The sequence below is a fragment of the Moschus berezovskii genome, chromosome 3, assembly GCF_049115385.1.
Source record: "Moschus berezovskii isolate FMDL1 chromosome 3, NW_MosBer_1.0, whole genome shotgun sequence".
Taxonomy (NCBI): domain Eukaryota; kingdom Metazoa; phylum Chordata; class Mammalia; order Artiodactyla; family Moschidae; genus Moschus; species Moschus berezovskii.
In genome coordinates, this window is record NC_142462.1 from 25,466,759 (window position 1) to 25,489,438 (window position 22,680).

General features: G+C 35.3%; 1 protein-coding gene across 5 annotated transcripts in view; it reads left to right on the forward strand.

Annotated features, from left to right (window-relative positions):
* Positions 1-22,680, forward strand: part of PHF14 (PHD finger protein 14) — a 223,572-nt gene that overhangs the window by 77,585 nt on the left and 123,307 nt on the right. For all 5 annotated transcript variants that reach the window (XM_088833499.1, XM_055420498.2, XM_055420500.2 and 2 more), the window contains exon 14: positions 2,173-2,341. In XM_088833499.1, the coding sequence (XP_088689625.1) occupies positions 2,173-2,341 (169 nt within the window). The remainder of the gene's footprint in view (positions 1-2,172; positions 2,342-22,680) is intronic.

A 22,680-nucleotide genomic window follows, 5' to 3' on the forward strand; every position in this document is an offset into this window, starting at 1 on the left:
GCCTTTCCCTTGTCCAGGGGATCTTCCCAACCCAGGGGTTGAACCCAGGTCTCCCGCATTACAGGTGGAGTCTTTACCAAATGAGTCGCAAGGGAAGCCCAAGGATACTGGAGTGGGTAGTCTATCCCTTCTCCAGTGGATCTTCCCAACCCAGAGATCGATCTGGGGTCTCCTGCATTGTAGGTGGATTCTTTACCAACTGAGCTCTGAGAGAAGCCCATCTTTTTCATAGTGCTCTTTTATCAATTTGCTTGGAGACAGTCATACTGGTCAACTCTTTTCAAATATAGTAGAATGTATTACTTTTGATTTTGATTTGTGAGTGCTTTTGAAACCGGAATTTAAGAGAAACTGCTGTCACATATTAGAATATCAGCAGTGTTAATAAGTATCCTATGTGTGTTTCTAAGCTGAAAGCCACTTTGGTAGTCTCCAGGGCCAGGGAACTTTGTCATAATCATGGATGTGTTTTAGCATTATTATACAATGACATTGTTTTTCTTTAATAATAAAAATTTTACAAAGGGCTTCACTCCATTTTTTATATGTATTTATGTATGTATATTGAAGAAGGAAATGGCAACCCACTCCAGTATTCTTGCCTGGAGAATCCCCGTGGACAGAGGAGCCCAGCGGACTACTGTCCATGGGATCGCAAAGAGTTGGACATGACTGAGTGCCTAAGCACACAGCACACATATACAATGAAATTGTTTTCCTTTAATAATAAAGATTTAAAAAAACCTCCTTAATATAAGTTGGAGTATATAATGCTGAGGATCAAGAACATACAGCAAACTGAGAAAAATCTGTTAGTATTTCAGTATGAAGGTAATCCTTTGGCATAAATTCCTAACATGAATTTTCATTATTATTACCCTAAACATCCTGTTTCTTAGGATCTTGTGTACCAGTTAATGTAGCAGAGATGCTTTTTCATGTTTTAAAGGCTATAACATGAGGACTACAGTGTTTCACAGATTGTTGAAAGAGCTGCAAATAGTGTTTTCATCTGTACTGACTTTATGTGCTGCAAGTATCGTGTGGCAGTTGTCTTGAAACGGGAATAAATTTCTGCCTTAGCAGTTAGATTTTTTTTTTAGATTTTTCTGAGTTGTTCAGTGTTTTGTGGTTTTCAGAGCATAACATTTTTATTTGTCTGAGTGCTCTAAAGCAAGTTTCTTTGTCACCTAAATGTATTAACTTTGGGTGGGGATGAGCTTGAGAAGCTAGAGACTATCCTGACAAGGAATATAGTTTCAAACTGAGAAACAAAAGGGGAAACAAGTCACTTAAAAAACAAACAGAAAAAATCCCTACAGTGATTCATTCTAAAAAGATACTTGTTTCCATATCGCAGAAATGCATGTATGTTAAAAATATTTTTATTTGATGGTAATCTATGAATCCAAGGAATAAAGTGCTTGGTTTTTAACAACAGTTATATAAAAATCTTTAGGTAACTAATGATAATTGACTCTTACGGGTCAAATTTTTTAGTGTTAAAATTTTTGCTTAAATGTAGAATTTAAGATATTAAAAGTAATACCTTAAATTTTAATTTGCATGTTACCAATAGTGCATTTGTATTAGCTGCACATGATACTTTGTATTTAATTCTGTTATTGGAGTTCAAAATTTAAAGCTATTAAAATAAATACTAATTTGGTATTAAATTACAGTGCTAATGAGTATGAATTTTTACAGAATTTTCTCAGTTTGTATATTCAGCACAGCTTGCCGTTAATTAAGATGCAAGGATATTACAGCTGTGACAAGTAGAGTCGGTCAGTGAATGACTTTGATTTTCTGATGTCACAATGTGTATCATTTGAAGAGAAATCACGATTTCCTAAGGGAAACTATCTTTTTAATCAGTACTGGGCCTCTTACATTCGTTCACTTCAATATGTGGCAGTATTACATGTGTTTTTATGATACTTATTAGGGATACATGAAGTTGCTTTGGACATTTTTCATGTATTGTTGTTACTCTTAAAGGAATGTATGTGCTTTTCTGTATGTATGGTCATTATATGCCTATGGTCACATGTTCCTATGTACATTTTCATATATCCTAAACATATACCTGCATTTTGTATTTATAGAAACCATGGCTAATGCTGGAAGGTAAAAATAAATGTATGAAATAATATTTTTCTCTTTATGTAGGCAGTGTTCTGAATGTGACCAGGCAGGGAGCAGTGACATGGAAGCAGAGATGGCCATGGAAACCTTACCAGATGGGACCAAACGATCAAGGAGGCAGATTAAGGAACCAGTGAAATTTGTTCCACAGGATATGCCTCCAGAACCCAAGAAGATTCCAATAAGAAACACGGTAATTTATTCCCTACTAGTCATAATAATCTTTTCAAAACTCTGAGGTCAAAATTTAAAGGGTGAGAAAGACAAAGGGCAAGCATATACTCAATAGTCAATGAAAGAAATATATTGCTTTTGTTTTTTCTTAATAGTTTACTGTTTTATATTATGAAATATACTATACCAGTTACACATGAGAATGTATAGTTTACATATTCAATGCAAAGCACAACAATAATGAAGATCTATCATGTTCACAAGCCCACTTTAAAGATAGAACATTACCAAAACCTGTGAAGTCACCTTTGAATCCCTCAGGACTCACTTCACCATCCATTTAGTCTAGCAGTAACCTCCTTTCTCAAGTTTGTGTTTCTTATTCACTCCATTTTTTATATGTATTTATGTATGTATATTGGAGAAGGAAATGGCAACCCACTCCAGTACTATTTGCCTGAGAAATCCCATGGACAGAGGAGCCTGGTGGGCTACAGTTCGATGGGGTCACAAGGGTCAAACTCGACTTAGTGGCTAAACTACCACCATCGTGTGTGTATATAAATAATACATAGTTTTGCACAGTTTGAATTTTGCGTAAATTGAGTCAAACTGTTTTTTTCCCATTATTTGATACTTTGACCAACTTTACCTTGATTTGATTCATACATGCTGATCTGTGTAATTGTAGCTCATTTATTTTCACCAGTATGTCATTTTTTATTGAAAATAGATCGTTATCTGTTCAGTTCAGTCGCTCAGTTGTGTCCAGCTCTTTGCTACCCCATGGACTGCAGCACTCCAGGCCTCCCTGTCCATCACCAACTCCCGGAGTCCACACAAACCCATGTCCATTGAGTCGGTGATGCCATCCAACCATCTCATCCTCTGTCGTCCCCTTCTCCTCCTGCCCTCAATCTTTCCCAGCATCAGGGTCTTTTCCAGTAAGTCAACTCTGCGCATCAGGTGGCCAAAGTATTGGAGTTTCAGCTTCAACATCAGTCCCTCCAATGAACACCCAGGACTGAGCTCCTTTAGGATGGACTGGTTGGATCTCCTTGCAGTCCAAGGGACTCTCAAGAGTCTTCTCCAGCACCACAGTTCAAAAGCATCAATTCTTCGGCGCTCAGCTTTCTTCATAGTTCAACTCTCACATTCATACATGACTACTGGAAAGACCATAACCTTGACTAGACGGACCTTGGTTGGCAAAGTAATAGTTTGGCAACTATTTTTTTTACTTATAATTTATTTATTTATTTTTAGCTTTATTGCTATGTGAGCTTTTCTCTAGTTGTGGCAAGCAGGGGCTACTCTCTAGTTTTGGTGTGAGGGTTTCTCATTCTGATGGCTTTTCTGTTGCAGAGCACATGCTCTAGAGTGCACAGGCTTCAGTTATTGCCTGGGCTTGTGGTTCCTGGGCTCTAGAGAACAGACTCAATAGTTGTGATGCACAAGCTTTGTTGCTCCATGGAATGTGGGATCTTCCCAGATGAAGGATCAAACCTGTGTCTCCTGCATTTATTTGAAGGTGAATTCTGAACCATCAGGGAAGCTCTCCATCTTTTTGCTTTTATAAACAACTTCACATTAAATAATTTTCTAAATCTCTTCTGCAGCTTGGTAACAAGGAGTTAGGGTATATAGCAAAGCATGGATTTGCTTAGTTACAGGATATTGGCATCTTCAGTTTTGCTGGGTAAGTGCAATATTTTCCAAACCAGGTTACACTTATACCAGCAATGAGTAATGTTACTTTTTCTGCCAAACGTGGTTTGTCCAGTGTTATAATGCTTTCCAGTGTGATATATGTAAATAGTAGAGAGTCATTTTATTTTGCATTTCTCTCAATACTTAGTTGACTTAGAGCATCTATATATTTTTGGTTGGTTGTATGTGCAGATCTTATTCAGCTTTTCTAACAGGTTGTTAGCCTATTTCTTATAAAAATTCTCTCAGGTCAGAGTTTTAAAAATTTTTTCCAGAAAACATTTATGTTAGTTATTAGCAGGTGCCTGGGAGCTCTACCAGCCTAAGGCCATTTTAATAAAAGTTTGTCCTGTGTGTCTCTTCCACTTCATGAATATCGTTAATTTCTACTCCAAAGCCATGAGCAATGACTTGCAGTTATGAATTCTTAGGGGAGACATTTTTCACTTTCTTACTTTGAGCCAAGGCAGGCACATTTTACAAATCTGCCTACCCCTAAGGGAGATGTAAATATACTTTTAGGGATAGTTGTCATCATTCATCTGTTTTGTTATCAGTTTGGTTTTAGTCTTAACTTTTTTCTTTCCCTTAAAGTAACAGTTTTCTTAGAAGATTTTTTTTTTAACCTGTAGTAACCATCTATATTATAATCACTTAAAAGATTTTATTTGAGAGAAATAACCTAGATTATTTCATTCAGTTTTGTGTTATGGACTAATTTGAAATTGATGAGGCAAATCTGAGCATTGTTATCTTTTAGATAATTGAAATATTTAGTTTTGGGTGCTCTAAATTGATCAACTTGAAATAGTTTTTAAATAATTTCCACTAGTTTAAAACATTTTTTAGATTCCACAAATATATTTTGCTTACGGATGAACTAGAGAGAATTTTACTTCTTTAAATAAGCCTGCTTGTTTCTATTTCTAAAATATTCTTCTGTATTTCTTTGATGCTATTATCTGCAGCTGTTCTTAAGATCTTAGAGGAAAAGCTGTTGTTACTTCTTCTGTCTGTGTTTGCATAGATTATCTTCTTAGGGAACATTTTTTCTAGTTTCTTTATTGTTTAAAGAAATTTTTAGGAATGATATTACCATTAACTTTGGAGTTATCATATAGAGGGAAATTTTGTACATATTATAGTGATATCTGTGTGTCCATAGTTCAGTGTTACTTAAATCAAGATTCCATTTTTTTCTAATTTACCTGTCTGCTTTTTAGCCTAGAATTATAAGAAAGTTTTAAGTTTCCCAGTTTGGTCCAGTGCTTTTCATCATATTCTTTGTCTCTAGTTTCTTTGTGTAAAAGTTCATTTTACAGTAGTCATATTATTCTATCAAAATTTAAAAAACTGTTTTACCCTTGTGACATAGAGGATTCATGACAGACCTTAAACTTCAATTTCTCATTTCAAAATAGTATTTCACTCAGTGAAACAGTTCAAATGATCATTTGTGTTCTAATTTTCCATTTCTGTTAAATTTGTTATGTTCCATTGGATTATAGTGATAGCACAGTTTTTAGAAAAGTAGTTTGGGGTTCTCTCATGCTAGTTGAAATGATTTCATCTTCTTTCAGAAACCCATATTGTGGGGTGTATGAACTGATATTCTGTTGGAATGACTTTATTTTAAAAAAATTAAGACTTTGCAGTATAATTAAATGGACAGAACTTTAATCTCTTATTTTGAAGTCTGTCTCTGTGGAATTGTCCAAGAACCATCAAAAAAAAAAAAAAATGGTCAGAGCTGCTATAGATTGAAGTTCCATTTTTATTGAATAGTTTTCTCTATTCTCTGTTATTAATTTCTCTCCTTTTATACTTTATAAACATACTTTATAAATATACTTTATATCTTTATGTTTAAAAATAGCATCATGGTAGTAAGGGAGTAAAAGGGAGAAGGAAGGTATTCATGTGTTGGAATATTTTATTAAATACTAGTGTGTTGCTGGTAATAATTTAACGTCCTTTTATCTGTACTGCTAATAAATCCAACTACTTTATCATTTTATATTTCTTTCTATTATTTGATCTTTGGCTATTTTACTTCATAACATTTTTCAAAGGTGGGTAAGTCAGAAGTGGATGTGAGCATCTGTTTACTCTTACATAAAATAGTTTATTAGTAATAATACCTAACATTTTCTGAGGATTGATCATATACCAGACACTATAGTAATCCTCCATCCTACTCCCCCTTAAAAAATTAGTATTTAGCTATTATAACTTCTTTATTACTCAAGCACTAAAACCTTCAGTAATTTATCTGTGATCTTACAGGTAGTAAGAATAGGAATTGAACCCAGATAGCTGAATTAAGAAGTAGTGTCTTTTCTGAGGTCTGTAGAAGAGCATTTATTTGTGGTACAAATGGAATAGTTGTAAAAACTTTTGATCATTAGATAACAGAGTTGGAAATGTGATACTCTTATCTGGTATCCGAATGGTCATGTGTCTTTCCACAGCATAGTGTTACCTATGGGCAACCAGACACATATCCACTTACTGACTCTCAAAACTGAGTTCATTCACATTAAATATTACATTTAACATTGTTTTTCTTTGTACTTGCAATTGGGTGTGAACTGTTTTCCTTTTCAAGCTTGTGCAGGAGTGTTGACAACACTCTTGTCAATCACAGTATAATGCTGTAGAAGTTAATAAATTTGAAGATTATTTTACCTTGAGAAAATTGATATTTTAAAGAATCAGAAAAGAAAAAATTAGAAGCAGAAAATAAATAATTATACTGATAGCATATGTATGTTTGAGCTACCAGTATATGTTTATTTTATTGTTCTTTATTTTGGTTTCTATTTTTTCTACCACATTGAGTACTGTGAAACCTGATGTGGGAAAAAAGGAGTATTGAGTGAAGTTGGAGAAGTGCATGGTGGTTTTCTTTACATTTTTTTCCTTTCCTAACTAGTTATCCCAAATTCACCTAAAACATTTGGCTTATTGCATCTCAACTTTTTGATTAAGCAATGAATATCTTTTTGATTTGTTCACTTGGTTTGATCACTGTTAAGAAAGATATGCCCATAGACTCAATCTTTGTGCTCCAATGCCTCTTTTGTGCAAAACAAAGCTGCTACTAGGAAAATGGCATCCACTTTTTCCTGCTGACAGGCAGTTGCCATTTATCATGACCAAAGGGTGCAACAGGTAGTAGAACACTTTGTTAAATCTTACTTTATTTTTATTATTTGGATACTGAAGAAAGTATTTTTTATTTCATTCTACTCTGATTTCCTTAATAAAAATATATAGAAATCTGAAAGGATATATCATTTTTTGAGACAGTAGATTTAATAAGATCTACATGCTTTTCAAAGCAAGTAGTCTCAGTACTATTTTTTCTATTAGAAATATTTTCTACCCAAAGATCATAAAAAGATTAACCAGAAAAGTTACTTGAAAAAAATTATAGCATTAAAGATTTAGTATTTTTTTAAAAATGGGTTAAAAGAGCTATTTGTATAAGAATGAAGATAGTATACTTTCAGAAAATATCCTTCCCATACAAACATGTAGATTCTCTGTTTTGTATTTTAGTGTTATCCATATTTAATTACTAAATTATCAGTGTTTCTGAAATTTATCATTCTGAATGTTAGAATAATTTTTAAATTAAGTTTTAACTATAAATGTAATGTGAATACATTTTTTGTTGTAAGAAGTTTAAAAATCCAAAGTCTCTTATAACTATTTTCCCAGCATTCCCTTTCTCCAACCCAATTCACATGCCTTGAATCTGTCTTTATTAGAAGGGTATATATTTTGAACTTTGATGATTTGACATTTCTATAGGTATATCTGTCAGAGAACAAGAAAAAAAATGATGAATGAGTCATACAGAAAAGTAGTATGGGGATGGTTCAAGACACAGAGCATATAGTTCAAGTATTAATAAATAAAACAGGAATGATCTGATTTTATAAAATTCTTCACATATGGTTTCCTGCTCCAGAGATAAGACTTTGTAACACTTCTTCCATGGACTCATAAATATCCCATCTCCGGTATTTCAGTGTCTTAGTAACCATTATTCTCTTTTATTACTGGGTACAAATAGGAGGAGTGAGTTTAAAGAAGGAAGAGTGTTGAAAAGCATATTTTAATAAACTTTACCTATTCTTTAGTATGTATTTAATATTTATTCATTTGTCATAGCTACCCTGTGAATTAGTTACTAATATCGTTGCCGTTGCTAATATCATTGCCAAATGAGAAACTGAGGCAGAGAGTTTAAGTTACCTATCGAAGAACATACAGCTTCAAAGTGGTAGAACCAAGGATCAGATTTAACTGCTAGCTCCTGAGCCCTTTAACTACTTTATTAGGCTGCCTTTGTAGAAAAGATCCTTTGCTTTCCTGGACTTTCTTGGGCTAGAATCACAGGATCTTCATGCTTCCAGCAGCTTAGTAACTAAAGATTTGGTCCAGAAAATGGAAGACATTCTATAAAGAATTCTCACCTTATACCACAGTTGAGGGCCTGAATGCCAAGAAAAGATCACTGTAGGTTGGAGGAGCTCTACTGAACATCAGAGACACTGTCAGTGAAATTATCCTGAAGCACTGAGCAGAGGGTAGGAGCTGACATTAGATCAGAGAACTTTGGTGAAAACCTCAGCCTGAACATCATTGGTAGTAAGTGAGAAGAAAAGTGAGTATTTGTCGGAAGGTCTGCAAAGCCTATCGGGACTGTGAAGTGCGAGCTGATGTAAAGGTCTACAAGGCTGCAGCATCTGAAAAAACCAAGCACCTGAGCCCTGTTACTTCTTGAGAAACACTGGCCTTCACTTTGCTTATCTGCTTCAAATATGAGGTACTGTCATGAAACTGTGCAGAACAGGAGGTTGTGGGAAATGTGGTTTCCAGCCTTAGACTGCATAAACAAGGTGATGGTAGTGTTGGTGGGGTGTCTGCCAGATTGACCACAGACGATCTAGCATAGTAACCAGCTGCAGCTAAATGTAGTGATACTTTGCATGTGGTAGATGCCATAAAAAGTAACACTTCCAGACTCCTTCCCCCACCCCACCCCTTACTCCCTTTTTCCACCTTTAAATGTAAAATGGCCAAATTTCATATAGTGTTTTCCCTTTGATTCTTATATTACATAAGATAATGTAATATCTTTCAACTATGGGTTTTTGTTATAGTACTTTCTTTTTACTAATTTCAAATAGTTTCTTTTTCCTTCTTCCACCTTTCCAGTTTGTTTCTCTGTCATTGAGCCAGAACAACTTGTAATACTGTTGACCTTGTGGGTTGCTGTTTTACTAATAAGTGATACATTTACTTTCAATCCTTTGGACTACAAGAAGATCCAACCAGTCCATTCTAAAGGAGATCAGTCCTGGGTGTTCATTGGAAGGACTGATGTTGAAGCCGAAACTCCAGTACTTTGGCCACCTCATGCAAACTGACTCATTTGAAAAGACCCTGATGCTGGCAAAGATTGAGGGCAGGAGGCAAAGATTGAGGGCAGGAGGCAAAGATTGAGGGCAGGAGGCAAAGATTGAGGGCAGGAGGCCAAGGGGACGACAGAGGATGAGATGGTTGGATGGCATCACCGACTCAATGGACATGAGTCTGGGTAGACTCTGGGAGTTGGTGATGGACGGGGAGGCCTGGGATGCTGCAGTTCATGGGGTCACAAAGAGTTGAACACGACTGAGCAACTGAACTGATCAGACAGACTGTTTTACGATTTAATAATATTCTAGTTTTAAGATTTAAGTGCTTTCTCATACCTTTAGAGATCCCAGTAATTCTGTAGTTATTTCATCTTCTCTGATTTTGCTTATTTTCAGCTTTGTCTCACATCATGTAGAGGGTAGATAGTGACTTTTAATGCATGCAACACAATTCTCAGCCTCAGTGGTTTGATCTTTAATTTTGTCCTCATGGGTAAACTTTCAGAGTGTAGTAAAGATGAACTTTTGTTTGTAGTATATAAGAACATGAATTCATGTTACATTTTCTTCACAGTTCTCAAAATTGTAGGGAATTACCTTTTACATGAGTGCTTTGGTCATATTCATTCCTGAGTTGAATAGTTCTTTATATTAAGCAGTAAAACTTGGCTGTATGGATGTCTAGGTCTTTCCATGTTCTATGGTCTTTGTGACTCCTTGTCCTACTCTTGAACCATGGTCAGATTACTTTTCTCAACACATATCCATTGAGCAACTAATGAGGCAAGGCATTGGGCAATAGATGCTGAATAGAACTACTAAAATGAAGACAAGGTCTGTGTCCTCAAAGAACTATGCTGATAGAAAATTGACCCTCAAATAATGTAATATTTTATAAACTAGAAGGTAAAGTGTCCATATGAGGGGGACATTAAATTACACTAGCAGGTAACATGCTAACTGAAATAGAAGAGGAAATACAGAAGACTGAGATGAGCAGCAAAGACGACAGCTTGACTATTACTGTTGTCAGGAGTAGGAAAGTATTCTACTGGCTGGGAAAGTCCTGATTTTCCACTGCTGAAAACCTTGGTATTAAAGAAGTTGAAATTTTTAAAGTAACAGCAAGCTGAACACATGTAAAAGCTTTGGAGACTAGCATAAAATTTAGTGTAAAAATTTTGAACCACGTACGGTTATCATTTAACACCTGTGTCTTGTCTTTCTTACATGTTTTTATGAGCATCTGGATGGCTGGCAACAGCTCCTTGCATAATTAACTTCAAAATTTTAAAGAAGTTAATTGGATCAAATCTTAATGTTAGTACAGATTTACTTATCAATTAAAGTTATTGATTATTAATGAGTTAAAGCACCTTCAGCAAAAAGTCTCTTAATATTTCAGTTATTTAATTTTTTCATATAAATAGATAGGAACATTGTTTTAGGATAGCTCATTTATCTTTAAATTATTCCTGGGTTAAGCAAATTTTGATCATTAGTATATTGATTGAAGAGGTGGTTGTTTTTTTTTTTTTAATTAAATAACTTTCTTATATTTATTTAGTTGAAAATATCTTTAGATATAACTTCTAATTATGCTGAGAAAATAACCAACCATTGAAACTGTAATGGTATTTTCCTCTCTAGGACAATTTCTTTGTAGCATTATTTCCTTTAAAAGATAAATAGTAGAAAATCAAATTCTTGAGTGTTTTAGATAGCCTCGAAACCTATAAGATAGCATAGTGTGTGGTGGAAAGTTCCTGGACTAGCACATGGTAGATTAGAATTTTAGTCCATACTCTGCCAGAAACCCTTTGTGTGACCTTGAATAAGTAATTTACTTATCTTGTTTGCACTCAGTATCCTCATTTATAAAATAGATGATCTGCAATCTTTTCTAGAACCAAAAGTCTCTTTCTAAATTTCACAGTTTTATTATTTTCTATCCCTAAGACTGTTTATGGGAGGATTAAAATATACACATTGACATTGAAATAATCTGGAAATTTTGGGGAATATTTTGTCATTATATTTTAGAGTTTTTAGTTTTATTTTTAAAGATCATAATTATTGGTAACCTTTTTCTTTCCCTTTCTAGTAGTTACCTTTGTTATAATCATTGTCTCTTTCTGAAAAAATTGTGTGAATGATTCCAAGAAAGTGGGTCACCAGATGTGTAGGATAACTTATTTTCATGATTTTATTAAAAACAATTTTTTTAAGTTCTCCTTTTGTTTCATTTCCAAGGTAACATTAGATTGTTTTACTTAGCCAGGTTTATATTGACTTCATGATAGTAACTTTCCAGAGATAAAATATTAAGAACAATAGAATAATAGAAATATGCTCTCTAAACACTTTATGAACTTTTAAGCATTGACCCACTTTTTGCCCTATTATTGGTCTAAGGCTGGGTAGGCAAGAGTGAGATTGGTGCAGAAGGAAAGAATACAGTCAAATTATCTCACTAATTAAATTTTGAGGATTCTTATTCAGTTTATTTTTAAAGAAAGGGATGAATAGTTTTAAAAATAAACTATTTGCCTTTCATTGTATTTGTAATTTATTTTTAAATCTAAGTGTCTTCTCACAACCTTCAGCTAGCTACCTTATAAAATGTTTCTGATACACTGTCTTCCCTTATGGTCACATATGTCATATAATTTCTTAAATATTTTCTCTGAGACCTCTCTCCTCCAATTCTAATATGAATTTTTTTTTTTTTTTTAATGTTAACCTTGAACTCTGTTTCATTATCATCCTGGGAATTCCTTTTAACCTTTGACAGATGGAATTTCCTGTTGCTTGCATTTCAGTTTGTTTTTTATTTTTTTTTTATATAGTCCCTTATCTTGATGGGGCAACTCTTTCAATGACATACTGAGTAAAGATTAATAAGAGGTAAATTTTTTTAGATCTTATATGTCTAAAAATCAATTTTTTTATTTCATTACTTATTTGGCTGTGTATAAAATTTTTTTTTTTGAGTATTACTTGACTGACTCCTGGCTCCCAGTATTGCTTTATGCATTTCTTTTTTTCCTTCTCTTGAAACTCTTAAGATTTTCTCTTTCTCATTTAGGATAACCATGTACTTCCATTGTTTCTTTTAATAGCAAATTTCTTTAAAAAACAGCAAGTATTCTTATTTCATGATTACAAAAACTTCTTTTATATCCTTATGAATATGATACTTTTTATTTTTTTTCTGTATTCTGCATTTGGTTTCCTTATTTCTATTCGTGTTCATCTTTTTCATGTTGAAGCTTTCAGATGCCTAGGAATCTTTGGAGTCATCCACTCATATAGGGCTGGTAAGCCCATTGTTTTCCCCAAAGGTTAATTTTATGATCACAGGGCTTTTTCTTTGGAAACTTCCTAAATGTCGGTATCTATAGGTTTTTTCCACATTAATTCAGTTGAAGCAGTCTCTTGTTTCCTAATTGATAGGTATAATTTTGACTGGCAAGATCCTGGACAGGTGAGGAGAAAGGGGCTAAGGGTCTCATGGTTTAGAAAGAAGAATTGCATTAATGCTTCCTGGTTTCTGTTTGCTGCCTCATTGCTTCCTTCTCTGTGCCTGAAAATCCCTGTACAGAGTCTCTCCGGTTCTTTTTCTCCAGAGGATACACCTCCTGTGTCCTATGGAAGAGGGGTAATCTCTTGACTGCACAGAAAGGAAGTGAAATCCTTATATCTTCATGTTACTGAAGTTTCATCCAAAGTAGCATTTTATTTCTTAATCTTTTTTTTTAATTTACATATTTTTAATTGAAGGATAATTGCTTTACAATGTGGTGTTGGTTTCTGCTGTACATCGATGTGACTAGCCATTGTTATATGTATGTCCCCCGACTCTTGAATTTTCCTCCCACCTCTGACCCCATCTCATACCTTTAGGTTATCACAGAACCCCAGTCTGAGCTCCCTGAGTCATCCAGCACATGCCCACTGGCTATCTCTTTTACTTATGGTAGTGTATATGTTTCCGTGCTACTCGCTCCATTTGTCCCACTCTCTCTTACCTGCCCTGTGTCCACAAGTCTGTTCTCTGTGTCTGCATCTCCATTGCTGCCTTGCAGATGGGTTCATCAGTGCCATCTTTCTAGATTCCATATATATACAATAATACATGATATTTGTTTTCCTCTTTCTGACTTACTTCACTCTGTATGATAGGCTCTAGGTTCATCCACCTCATTGGAACTGACTCAGATGTGTTCCTTTTTATGACTGAGTAATATTCCATTACATGTATTCACCACAGCTTCTTTATCCGTTCATCTGTTGATGGACATCTAGGTTGCTTCCATATCCTGCTACTGCTGCTAAGTCACTTCAGTCGTGTCCGACCCCATAGACGGCAGCCCATCAGGCTCCCCCGTCCCTGGGATTCTCCAGGCAAGAACACTGGAGTGGGTTGCCATTTCCTTCTCCAATGTGTGAAAGTGAAAAGGGAAAGTGAAGTCGCTCAGTCATGTCTGACTCGTAGCAACCCCATGGACTGCAGCCTACCAGGCTCCTCCATCCATGGGATTTTCTAGGCAAGAGTACTGGAGTGGCTTGCCATTGCCTTCTTCTTCCATATCCTAGCTATTGTAAATAGTGCTGCAGTGAACACTGGGGTAAATGTGTCTTTTTTAATTATGGTTTCCTCAGTAGTGTGACTGTTAGGTCATATGGTAGTTTTATTCCTAGTTTTTTAAGGAATCTCCATACTGTCTTTCATAGTGACTGTATCAATTTATGTTCCCACCAACAGTGCAAGAGGGTTCCCTTTTCTCTTACACCCTCTCCAGCATTTATTGTTTGTAGATTTTTTTATGATTGCCATTGTGATTGGTGTGAGATATCTTACTGTAGCTTCTCCAATAATGAGCGATGTTAAGCATCTTTTCATGTGTTTATTAGCCATCTGTAGGTTCTTTGGAGAAATGTTGGTTTAGATCTTCTGCCCACTTTTTGATTGGGTTGTTTGTTTTTCTGGTATTGAGTTGCATGAGCGGCTTGTATATTTTGGAAATTAATCCTTTCTCAGTTGTTTCATTTGCTATTATTTTCTCCCTTTATGAAAGTTGTCTTTTCATCTTGTTTATAGTTTGCTGTGCAAAAGCTTTTAAGTTTAATGAGGTCCCACTTGTTTCTTTTTATTTCCATTACTCTAGGAGGTGGGTCATAGGGGATCTTGTTGTGATTTATGTCATAGAACGTTCTGCCTGTGTTTTCCTCTAAGAGTTATATACTTTCTGGTCTTTCATTTAGATCTTTAACCCATTTTGAGTTTATCTTTGTGTATGGTGTTAGGAAGTGTTCTAATTGCATTCTTTTACATGTAGCTGTCTGGTTTTCCCAGCGCCACTTACTGCAGAGGCTATCTTTCTCCATTGTATATTCTTGCTTCCTTTGTCAAAGATAAGGTGCCCATATAGGTGCATGGGTTTATCTCTGGACTTTCTGTCTCATTCCATTGGTCTATAGTTCTGTTTTTGTGCCAGTACCATACTGTCTTGATGACTTTAGCTTTGTAGTATAGTTTGAAGTCAGGAAGGCTGATTCCTCCAGCAACATTCTTCTTTTTCAAAATTGCTTTGGCTATTCGGGGTCTTACGTGTTTCCATATGAATTGTGAAATATTTTGTTCTAGTTGTGAAAAATGCCATTGGTTATTTGATAGCGATTGCATTGAATCCAAAGATTGCATTTGGTAGTATAGTCATTTTCACAGTATTGATTCTTCCAACCCAGGAACATGGAATATCTCTCCATCTGTTTATGTCATCTTTGATTTCCTTCATTAGTGTCTTATCGTTTCTGTATATAAGTTCTTTTGTCTCTTAGGTAGGTTTATTCCTCGGCGTTTTATTCTTTTTGTTGCAGTGATAAATGGGACTGATCCCTTAATTTCTCTTTTGGATTTTTCATTCTTAGTGTATAGGAATGCAAGTGATTTCTGTGTATTGATTTTGTATCCTGTGATTTTACTTAAAAGTTCGTTGATTAGCTCTAGTAATTTGCTAATAGTATCTTTACGGTTTTCTATGTATAATATCATGTTGTCTGGAAATAGAGTTTTACTTCTTCATTTCTAATCTGGATTCCTTTTATTTCTTCTCTGATTGCCTTAGCTAGGACTTCCAAAACTGTGGTAAGAGTGTTGAGAGGGAGCATCCTTGTCTTGTTCCTGATCTTAGAGGAAATGCTTTTAGTTTTTCACCATTGAGAATAATAGTATGTGAGTTTATGTGATTATAATATACTTAGGGATTTTATTTTTCAAGTATTACTGCTGTTAAATGCCCCATTTCCATCTGTAGACTGATAGCTTTAATAAGCTCATTAAGCTCATTGGTTTCCATAGTGTTGTAGGCAGAATAATCCCCCTAACCCCACAAAGATGTCCATGTCCTAATCCCCAGAGCATTTTTATGTGTTACCTTGGCAAAAGGGACTTTGCAGATATGATTAAAGTTATGGACCATGAGATGGGAAGATTAAACAGTATTATAGGGGTTCAATCTTTTGATGGCTACTCCATTTCTTCTAAGGGATTCTTGCCTACAGTAGTAGTCATAATGGTCATCTGAGTTAAATTTACCTAATCCAGTCCATTTTAGTTCACTGATTCCTGAAATGTCGATGTTCACTCTTGCCATCTCCTATTGGACCACTTCTAATTTGCCTTGATTCATGGACCTAACAGTCCAGGTTCCTGTGCAATATTGCTCTTTACAGCATTGGACTTTACTTCCATCACCAGTCACATCCACAACTGTGTGTTGGTTTTGCTTTGGCTCCATCTCCTCATTCTTTCTGGAGTTATTTCTCCACAGTTCTCCTGTAGCATATTGGGCACCTACTGACCTGGGGAGTTCATCTTTCAGTGTCCTGTCTTTTTCCTTTTCATACTGTTCATGGGTTCTCAAGGCAAGAGTATTGAAGTGGTTTGCCATTCCCGTTTCCGGTGAGGCATTTTGTCAGAACTCTCCACCATGACCCATCCATCTTGGATGGCCCTGCATGACATGGCTCATAGTCTCATTGAATTAGACAAGGCTGTGGTCCGCGTGATCAGTTTGGTTAGTTTTCTGTGACTGTGGTTTTCATTCTGTCTGCCCTCTGATAGATAAGGATAAGAGATTTATGGAAGCTTCCTGATGGGAGAGGCTGACTGAGGGTGAAACTGGGTCTTGTTCTGAGGGGTGGGGCCATGCTCAATAAATCTTTAATCCAATTTTCTGATGATGGGCAGGGACTATGTTCCCTTCTTATTGTTTGACCTGAGGCCAAACTATGGTGGAGGTAATGAAGATAATGGTGACCTCCTTCAGAAGGTCCCATGCACGCACTGCTGCACTCAGTTCCCCTGACCCTACAGCAGGCCGCCAACCCATGCCTCCGCCAGAGACTCCAGGACACTCACGGGCAAGTCTGGGTCAGTCTCTTGTGGGAGATCATGGCATCTGGTCCCATCACTTCATGGCAAATAGATGGGGAAACAATGGAAACAGTGAAAGACTTTTATTTTCTTGGGTTCCACAATCACTGCGGATGGTGACTGCAGCCATGAAATTAAAAGACGCTTGCTACTTGGAAGAAAAGTTATGACAAACCTAGACAGCATATTAAAAAGCAGAGACATTACTTTGCCAACAAAGGTCAGTCTAGTCAAGGCTATGGTTTTTCCAGTAATCACATATGGATATGAGAGTTGGACTATAAAGAAAGCTGAGCGCTGAAGAATTGATGCTTTTGAACTGTGGTGTTGGAGAAAACTTTCAAGAGTCCCTTGAGGGTCCTCTTGAGAGTCCTCTTGAGGACTGCAAGGAGATCCAACCAGTCCATACTACAGGAGATCAGTCCTGGATGTTCATTGGAAGGACTGATGTTGAAGCTGAAGGTCCAATACTTTGGCCATCTGATGCAAAGAACTGACTCATTGGAAAAGACCCTGCTGCTGGGAAAGATTGAAGGCAGGAGGAGAAGGGGACAAGAGAGGATGAGATGGTTGGGAGCCATCACCAACTCAGTGGACATGAGTTTGAGCAAACTCCGGGAGTTGGTGATGGACTGGGAAGCCTGGCGTGCTGCAGTCCATGGGGTCGTAAATTTGGACACGACTGAACTGAAAGAAGAAGAAGGCAATGGCAAGCCACTCCAGTACTCTTGCCTAGAAAATCCCATGGATGGAGGAGCCTGGTAGGCTGCAGTCCGTGGGGTCGCTAAGGGTCGGACACGATTGAGCGACTTCACTTTCCCTTTTCACTTTCACACATTGGAGAAGGAAATGGCAACCCACTCCAGTGTTCTTGCTCGGAGAATCCCAGGGACAGGGGAGCCTGATAGGCTTCCGTCTATGGGGTCACACAGAGTCGGATACGACTGAAGTGACTTAGCAGCAGCAGAACTGAAAGTAAGAGGGAGATGTGACTGTAGACTATGAGTCAGAGATATGCCGCCTTTGTAGTTGGAGGAAAGGGGCCATGGAATGCTGGCAGTCTCTAGGAGATGGAAAAGCAAGCAAAGTGATTCTCTTCGTAGAACCTCCAGAAAGGAATGCATCCGCTAACACCTTGATTTTAGCACAAGAACACTTAGGGTATATCATTGTGGTTTTGATATGCATTTTGTTGTTGGCTAATGACACTGTTGATATTTTAAAAGAAACAGAAATGATGAATCCTCTTCAACCTTTCTGTTATCTGTTCTCTATTCAGTTCAGTTTAGTCGCTCAGTCGATAGTGCAAAAATGATGTTGTAGTTGGACTCTTAAATGAAAAGTGACAGATTATAGATCTGCTGTAAAGCGTTATTCATCTGTGTCATTATTGCCATCATCCCTCAATTTTAGTTCTTATGATCTAAGAAAGTAAAACCTATGATGAAGTTCTGGAAAAGTACTCTGAGGAGTAATTAATTGAAAGATTGTTCACATAAAGTTATTTGATTTTGCTGCCCAGGTTACTTTATAATTATTTTTTTGGTATGTTTATTAGCTTAACAGATGAATGAACAGAGACTCTTTACATAATAAAGACCTGTTCGTTTATCTTTAAATATTTACACTTCTATTACCTGAATGCTAACGATGTTTGGATAGTAAAACTGGAACTGATAATTAGAACTGTATTATATGGAACATTCTGCCTTGTTTTCTGGAATCATCGTAGCTTTTCTGCACTGAGTAGAGATTACATGAAATAATATTTGATTTTAATTTTAAGATTCGTGTGTGTGAAATAATCATGATTAAAAGTAAATTCACATGCCCTCAGTATGTTGTGGGTTTCTTTTCTACATTTCAAATCCGATTACCATCTTTATTCTCACAGTTACTTAGCAGCCTGGATATCTAGGTACCTCATGCCTTCCTTACAATTCCAGTATCTTTCCTCCCGCCTTTGTTATTTTAGTAATGTGTTTGCTACTGTCCTTGATTCTTTTATCTTCTTGCCTATCTGAACTCTTTGTTTTTCCATTCTTTCCTGAGGGACACCAGTGTCACATGTAAGTGTGTTCCTTTGAGAATTTTTTTTTTTCCAGTTTTGTGTGGCATTTTCTCCCTACCCATCTTTAAGGTGAATGTAGTTTTATATCAACTTTGTGTCATTATTAAGAGTATAAATTATGACTGACTTGAATTTTAGAACAGTTTTGATTAAAGATTTGAGCAGTACGTGACTTTATTTTTATGCTTCACCTTCGTTGCCCTTTCCAAATTTATAAATAATTATACATTTAATTATTTGTTCTGAACCCAAATGGACAGAGGCTCTCCTGTTCACCTCTATGTATCCGTTACCTTCTATAGTAGGTACTTAGTGTGTATTTCACCAATGAGTTCTTTTCCACTTTTGCTATGTATCAGAAGCTTAGTATACTTTGAAAGACTCTTTTCCCTAGCCCTTAATTGTTAGGAAGGGAGTTAGTTTGTTTCTCCTTGTACGTATTAATCATATTTCATTGGTGAAACTATAGAATTACTTGAAAGGCAGCCTTCCCTTTAAGTATCTTGTTATTTAGACATTTTCTCTGCATTTTTTTTTTTAATGTAGAAACTTTTCACTTGCTTTTAGGCAAGAAAATTACTTTTGAAGAAAATATAAATTAGCTTACCCATGTTCCTTTTGAAGTTACTTTAAAATTGATATTTGTACTTTTTGGGATATTTTCTAATAACTTTAATGTAACTTGAAAGCTTTCATATTTTCTTTTCGTTTTCTTTACACTCTGTGTCATTTAGTGACTTTTCATCTTTTATCCAGGTGCCAAAGGGACTAGCTGGGACTATCTTTCCATACTCTTACGCACAGCGTATCATCTTCTACTCTCTTTGAAGTTGTCAGATCTTTCTTTCTGTGTCATACATTTTTTTATTGTTTTATGTATCTCCTTTTTTGGAAAGATAAATGCAGTAAAATGTCAAAGTACTTTTTAACAGCTTTGACTGAAGCCATATTTTTTTTCAGAATTAACCTTTTCTTATAGATCATTATTCTAGAAATAGACTTAAATACATTGTTAATCTGTTTTCCAATCTGTTTTACTTAACAAATCGGTAGTCTAAGTGGCAAGCTTCATTTGAAAGATAGTCAAATATCTGAGGGTCTGCTTTCGTTTGTTTTTAAAATAGTTTTACACGTAAACATATGTTTTACGTCTGTTGTATAGTCTGTTTAACAGAGAAAATTTTAAAATCTGGAATTTATTTTTCATACATACAATTTTTAGATGCTAGTTTAGTAGAAATAATAGAAGCATTGGATTCAGCCCTATTAAAATGACTAAAGGCAACTAGGCATTCATTGCCCAAGTCTTAATTTATTTGTTATCTTTATGCTAATGATTTTGATTAATTAATATAGTTCTTGGAAGAAAGGATTATGTTTGGGGGGGCTTTAGATATCAGAATTATGTTTGAGTTTATTATCAGACCCAAGGGGACCTCTGAAGTACTAAACAGATATATAACCTGTGTGTCTGTCATAGATCCTTAGCAGAAACCTAGGCAAAAAATTTTTTGGCGAACTAAACCACGCTTAATTCACCTTGACTCACTTGGAAGAGAGCCACTGTGGGTGTCCTTATGTCAAGTAATCTTATTTGGAACCCACAGGCTGCTGCTGTGCTTTTTGCCTTTTGGAAATTCATCATTTAATTTATTTCCAGGTGTATGAAATAAAGAGAACAGGACTATGTGGAGCTTCAGGATTTTCCTTATTTTGAATATGCCATTACCTATGAGAAGGGTGTTACAGAAACATTTGTTATATAAAATGTAGCTTTTATCTTTTTAGGCTTGTGGTTATTTTAATTTATAATGTTAAGTGAAACTGGTCATGATATTCTTTTTATTTTCCACCTATTTTCCCAACCTGGTTAATATAAATAAGGTAAAAATAAACTCTAGTCAGTTGACAAGAAGGGAAAACACTCGTTTTTGGTGATCACCATTCCATCTGTTGTATGCCTGTAGCCAACAGAAACAGATGGTGCTTTGTTCACACTTTGTTTATGTATATAACATTTTTCTCTTTTGAATGTTTTATGAGTTTTAGTATACGATTGTTTTTAATGTATTTTTTAATTGGAAAACAAATATTTTTAAGGAAAAAAATATATATGCTGTATATATATTTCATTGAAGCATTTTGAACAGCTGTAACACAGCCCTGACATTTATTCCTCAGCATAAATCTGAAGCTATTTTAGCCTGACAGAGGTTTTCAAGGTTTAATTGTCCTAATTAACATTGAATTTTGAATTTTGTTACTAAATAAGCATTTTATCTTTTTATATATAAATTGCATAGGAAGGCATTCTTCGTTTTGTCTAACCACATGTGGCTTATTTATTGTTATTTGTGTAAATGATGATTTATCATCAAAAAGATATGTCAGACTTAGAGAAATCAGTGCACAAATGACTGTGAAATCCATATTAATGATATCAAAGATGTTGAGACACTGTCTTTTAGTTTTAAATTTAGTTCATTTGTGAAATGAATCATTCTAACCTTGGGAAAATAATCATACATCTGAATTAATTATAAATTAAATTAACCCAGAATTAAAATTTGTTATGTTTATTAGTCCAAACGAGTGAAGTTATTGAAATATTTATTTCAGATGAATGTGCTTTTAAAATGATGCCTATAGTTGCAAATGTTTTATTCTTTCCTAACTTAGATCCATTGTCTCTAATATTATGCCACTCTTTGTGGGTGTTTTTATCACCTCCTGTTTTCAAGTAAATGTGTCAAAGACAGAGCTAGGTGATCGAAGCAGCTCAGAATGTCAGTGTTCCCTGAGCAAATAAAGTACTTAAAAAATAACAAAGAAGAAAAAAATAGGAACGTGTTAAGATTTGGAATGATTTTCAAACTTTCATTTACTTTTAAGCGTGTAATAATTGAAAAGGAACCTCATCAATCATTTGGAACGTCTGGATAATATATCTGTGTTAAGTTCTAAAGCACATACTTATTAAATAATTTTTTTTCCTTCTTCCATGCACTATGTTCTCCCTTCTGCTTTATCTTGTTTCTAAAGTAGTGTCAGGCTCAGTGTATACCATGAAATGACCACCTTGTTATGAATACTTAGGTACATCTAAGATGGGGCAAGCTCTTTGATTATTGAAACTTGTTGGATGAGGGAAACCTTTTTTTTTCCCCTGTCATTTCTCCTTTTTAACTCCCCTTATGTTTTTGATTCACTGGAGATACCATGTTTAACATATGTTTGTAGACTAGTGTGAATTACAACAGTTACAGTTGCTGGCACTTCATTAAAACTAGGGGGCAAAAACCCACTACTCTCAGTATTTTCTTGGTTGAGGGACTTGATATTGTGAAGCGCTCTGTTTGGATTAAATCCTCTTATTTTTAATTTTTGGAAATGCTAGTTATATCATATTTGCTAAAGAAACTTGTTATAAATCACTTTGGTAATGGATGATGTTAGTCATTGTATATTTAGAGTACCAAATTGGGTGGAATATAGAGTCAGCTTGAGGTATTGAGGTCTCCACTCTTTTGGGTAGGTTTGTCTCCTTTGTGTCATTTATTTGTTTCAAAATGTAATTAGAGTGCTACAGTTTATTTAACTATCAAGTGAGAATAAGACATTTGCTTTCTTTTGATAGTTTTACTCATCTTGATGTGGGATTAAATTATTAATCTTGGATTTATCATGCAAGAAAAATCACT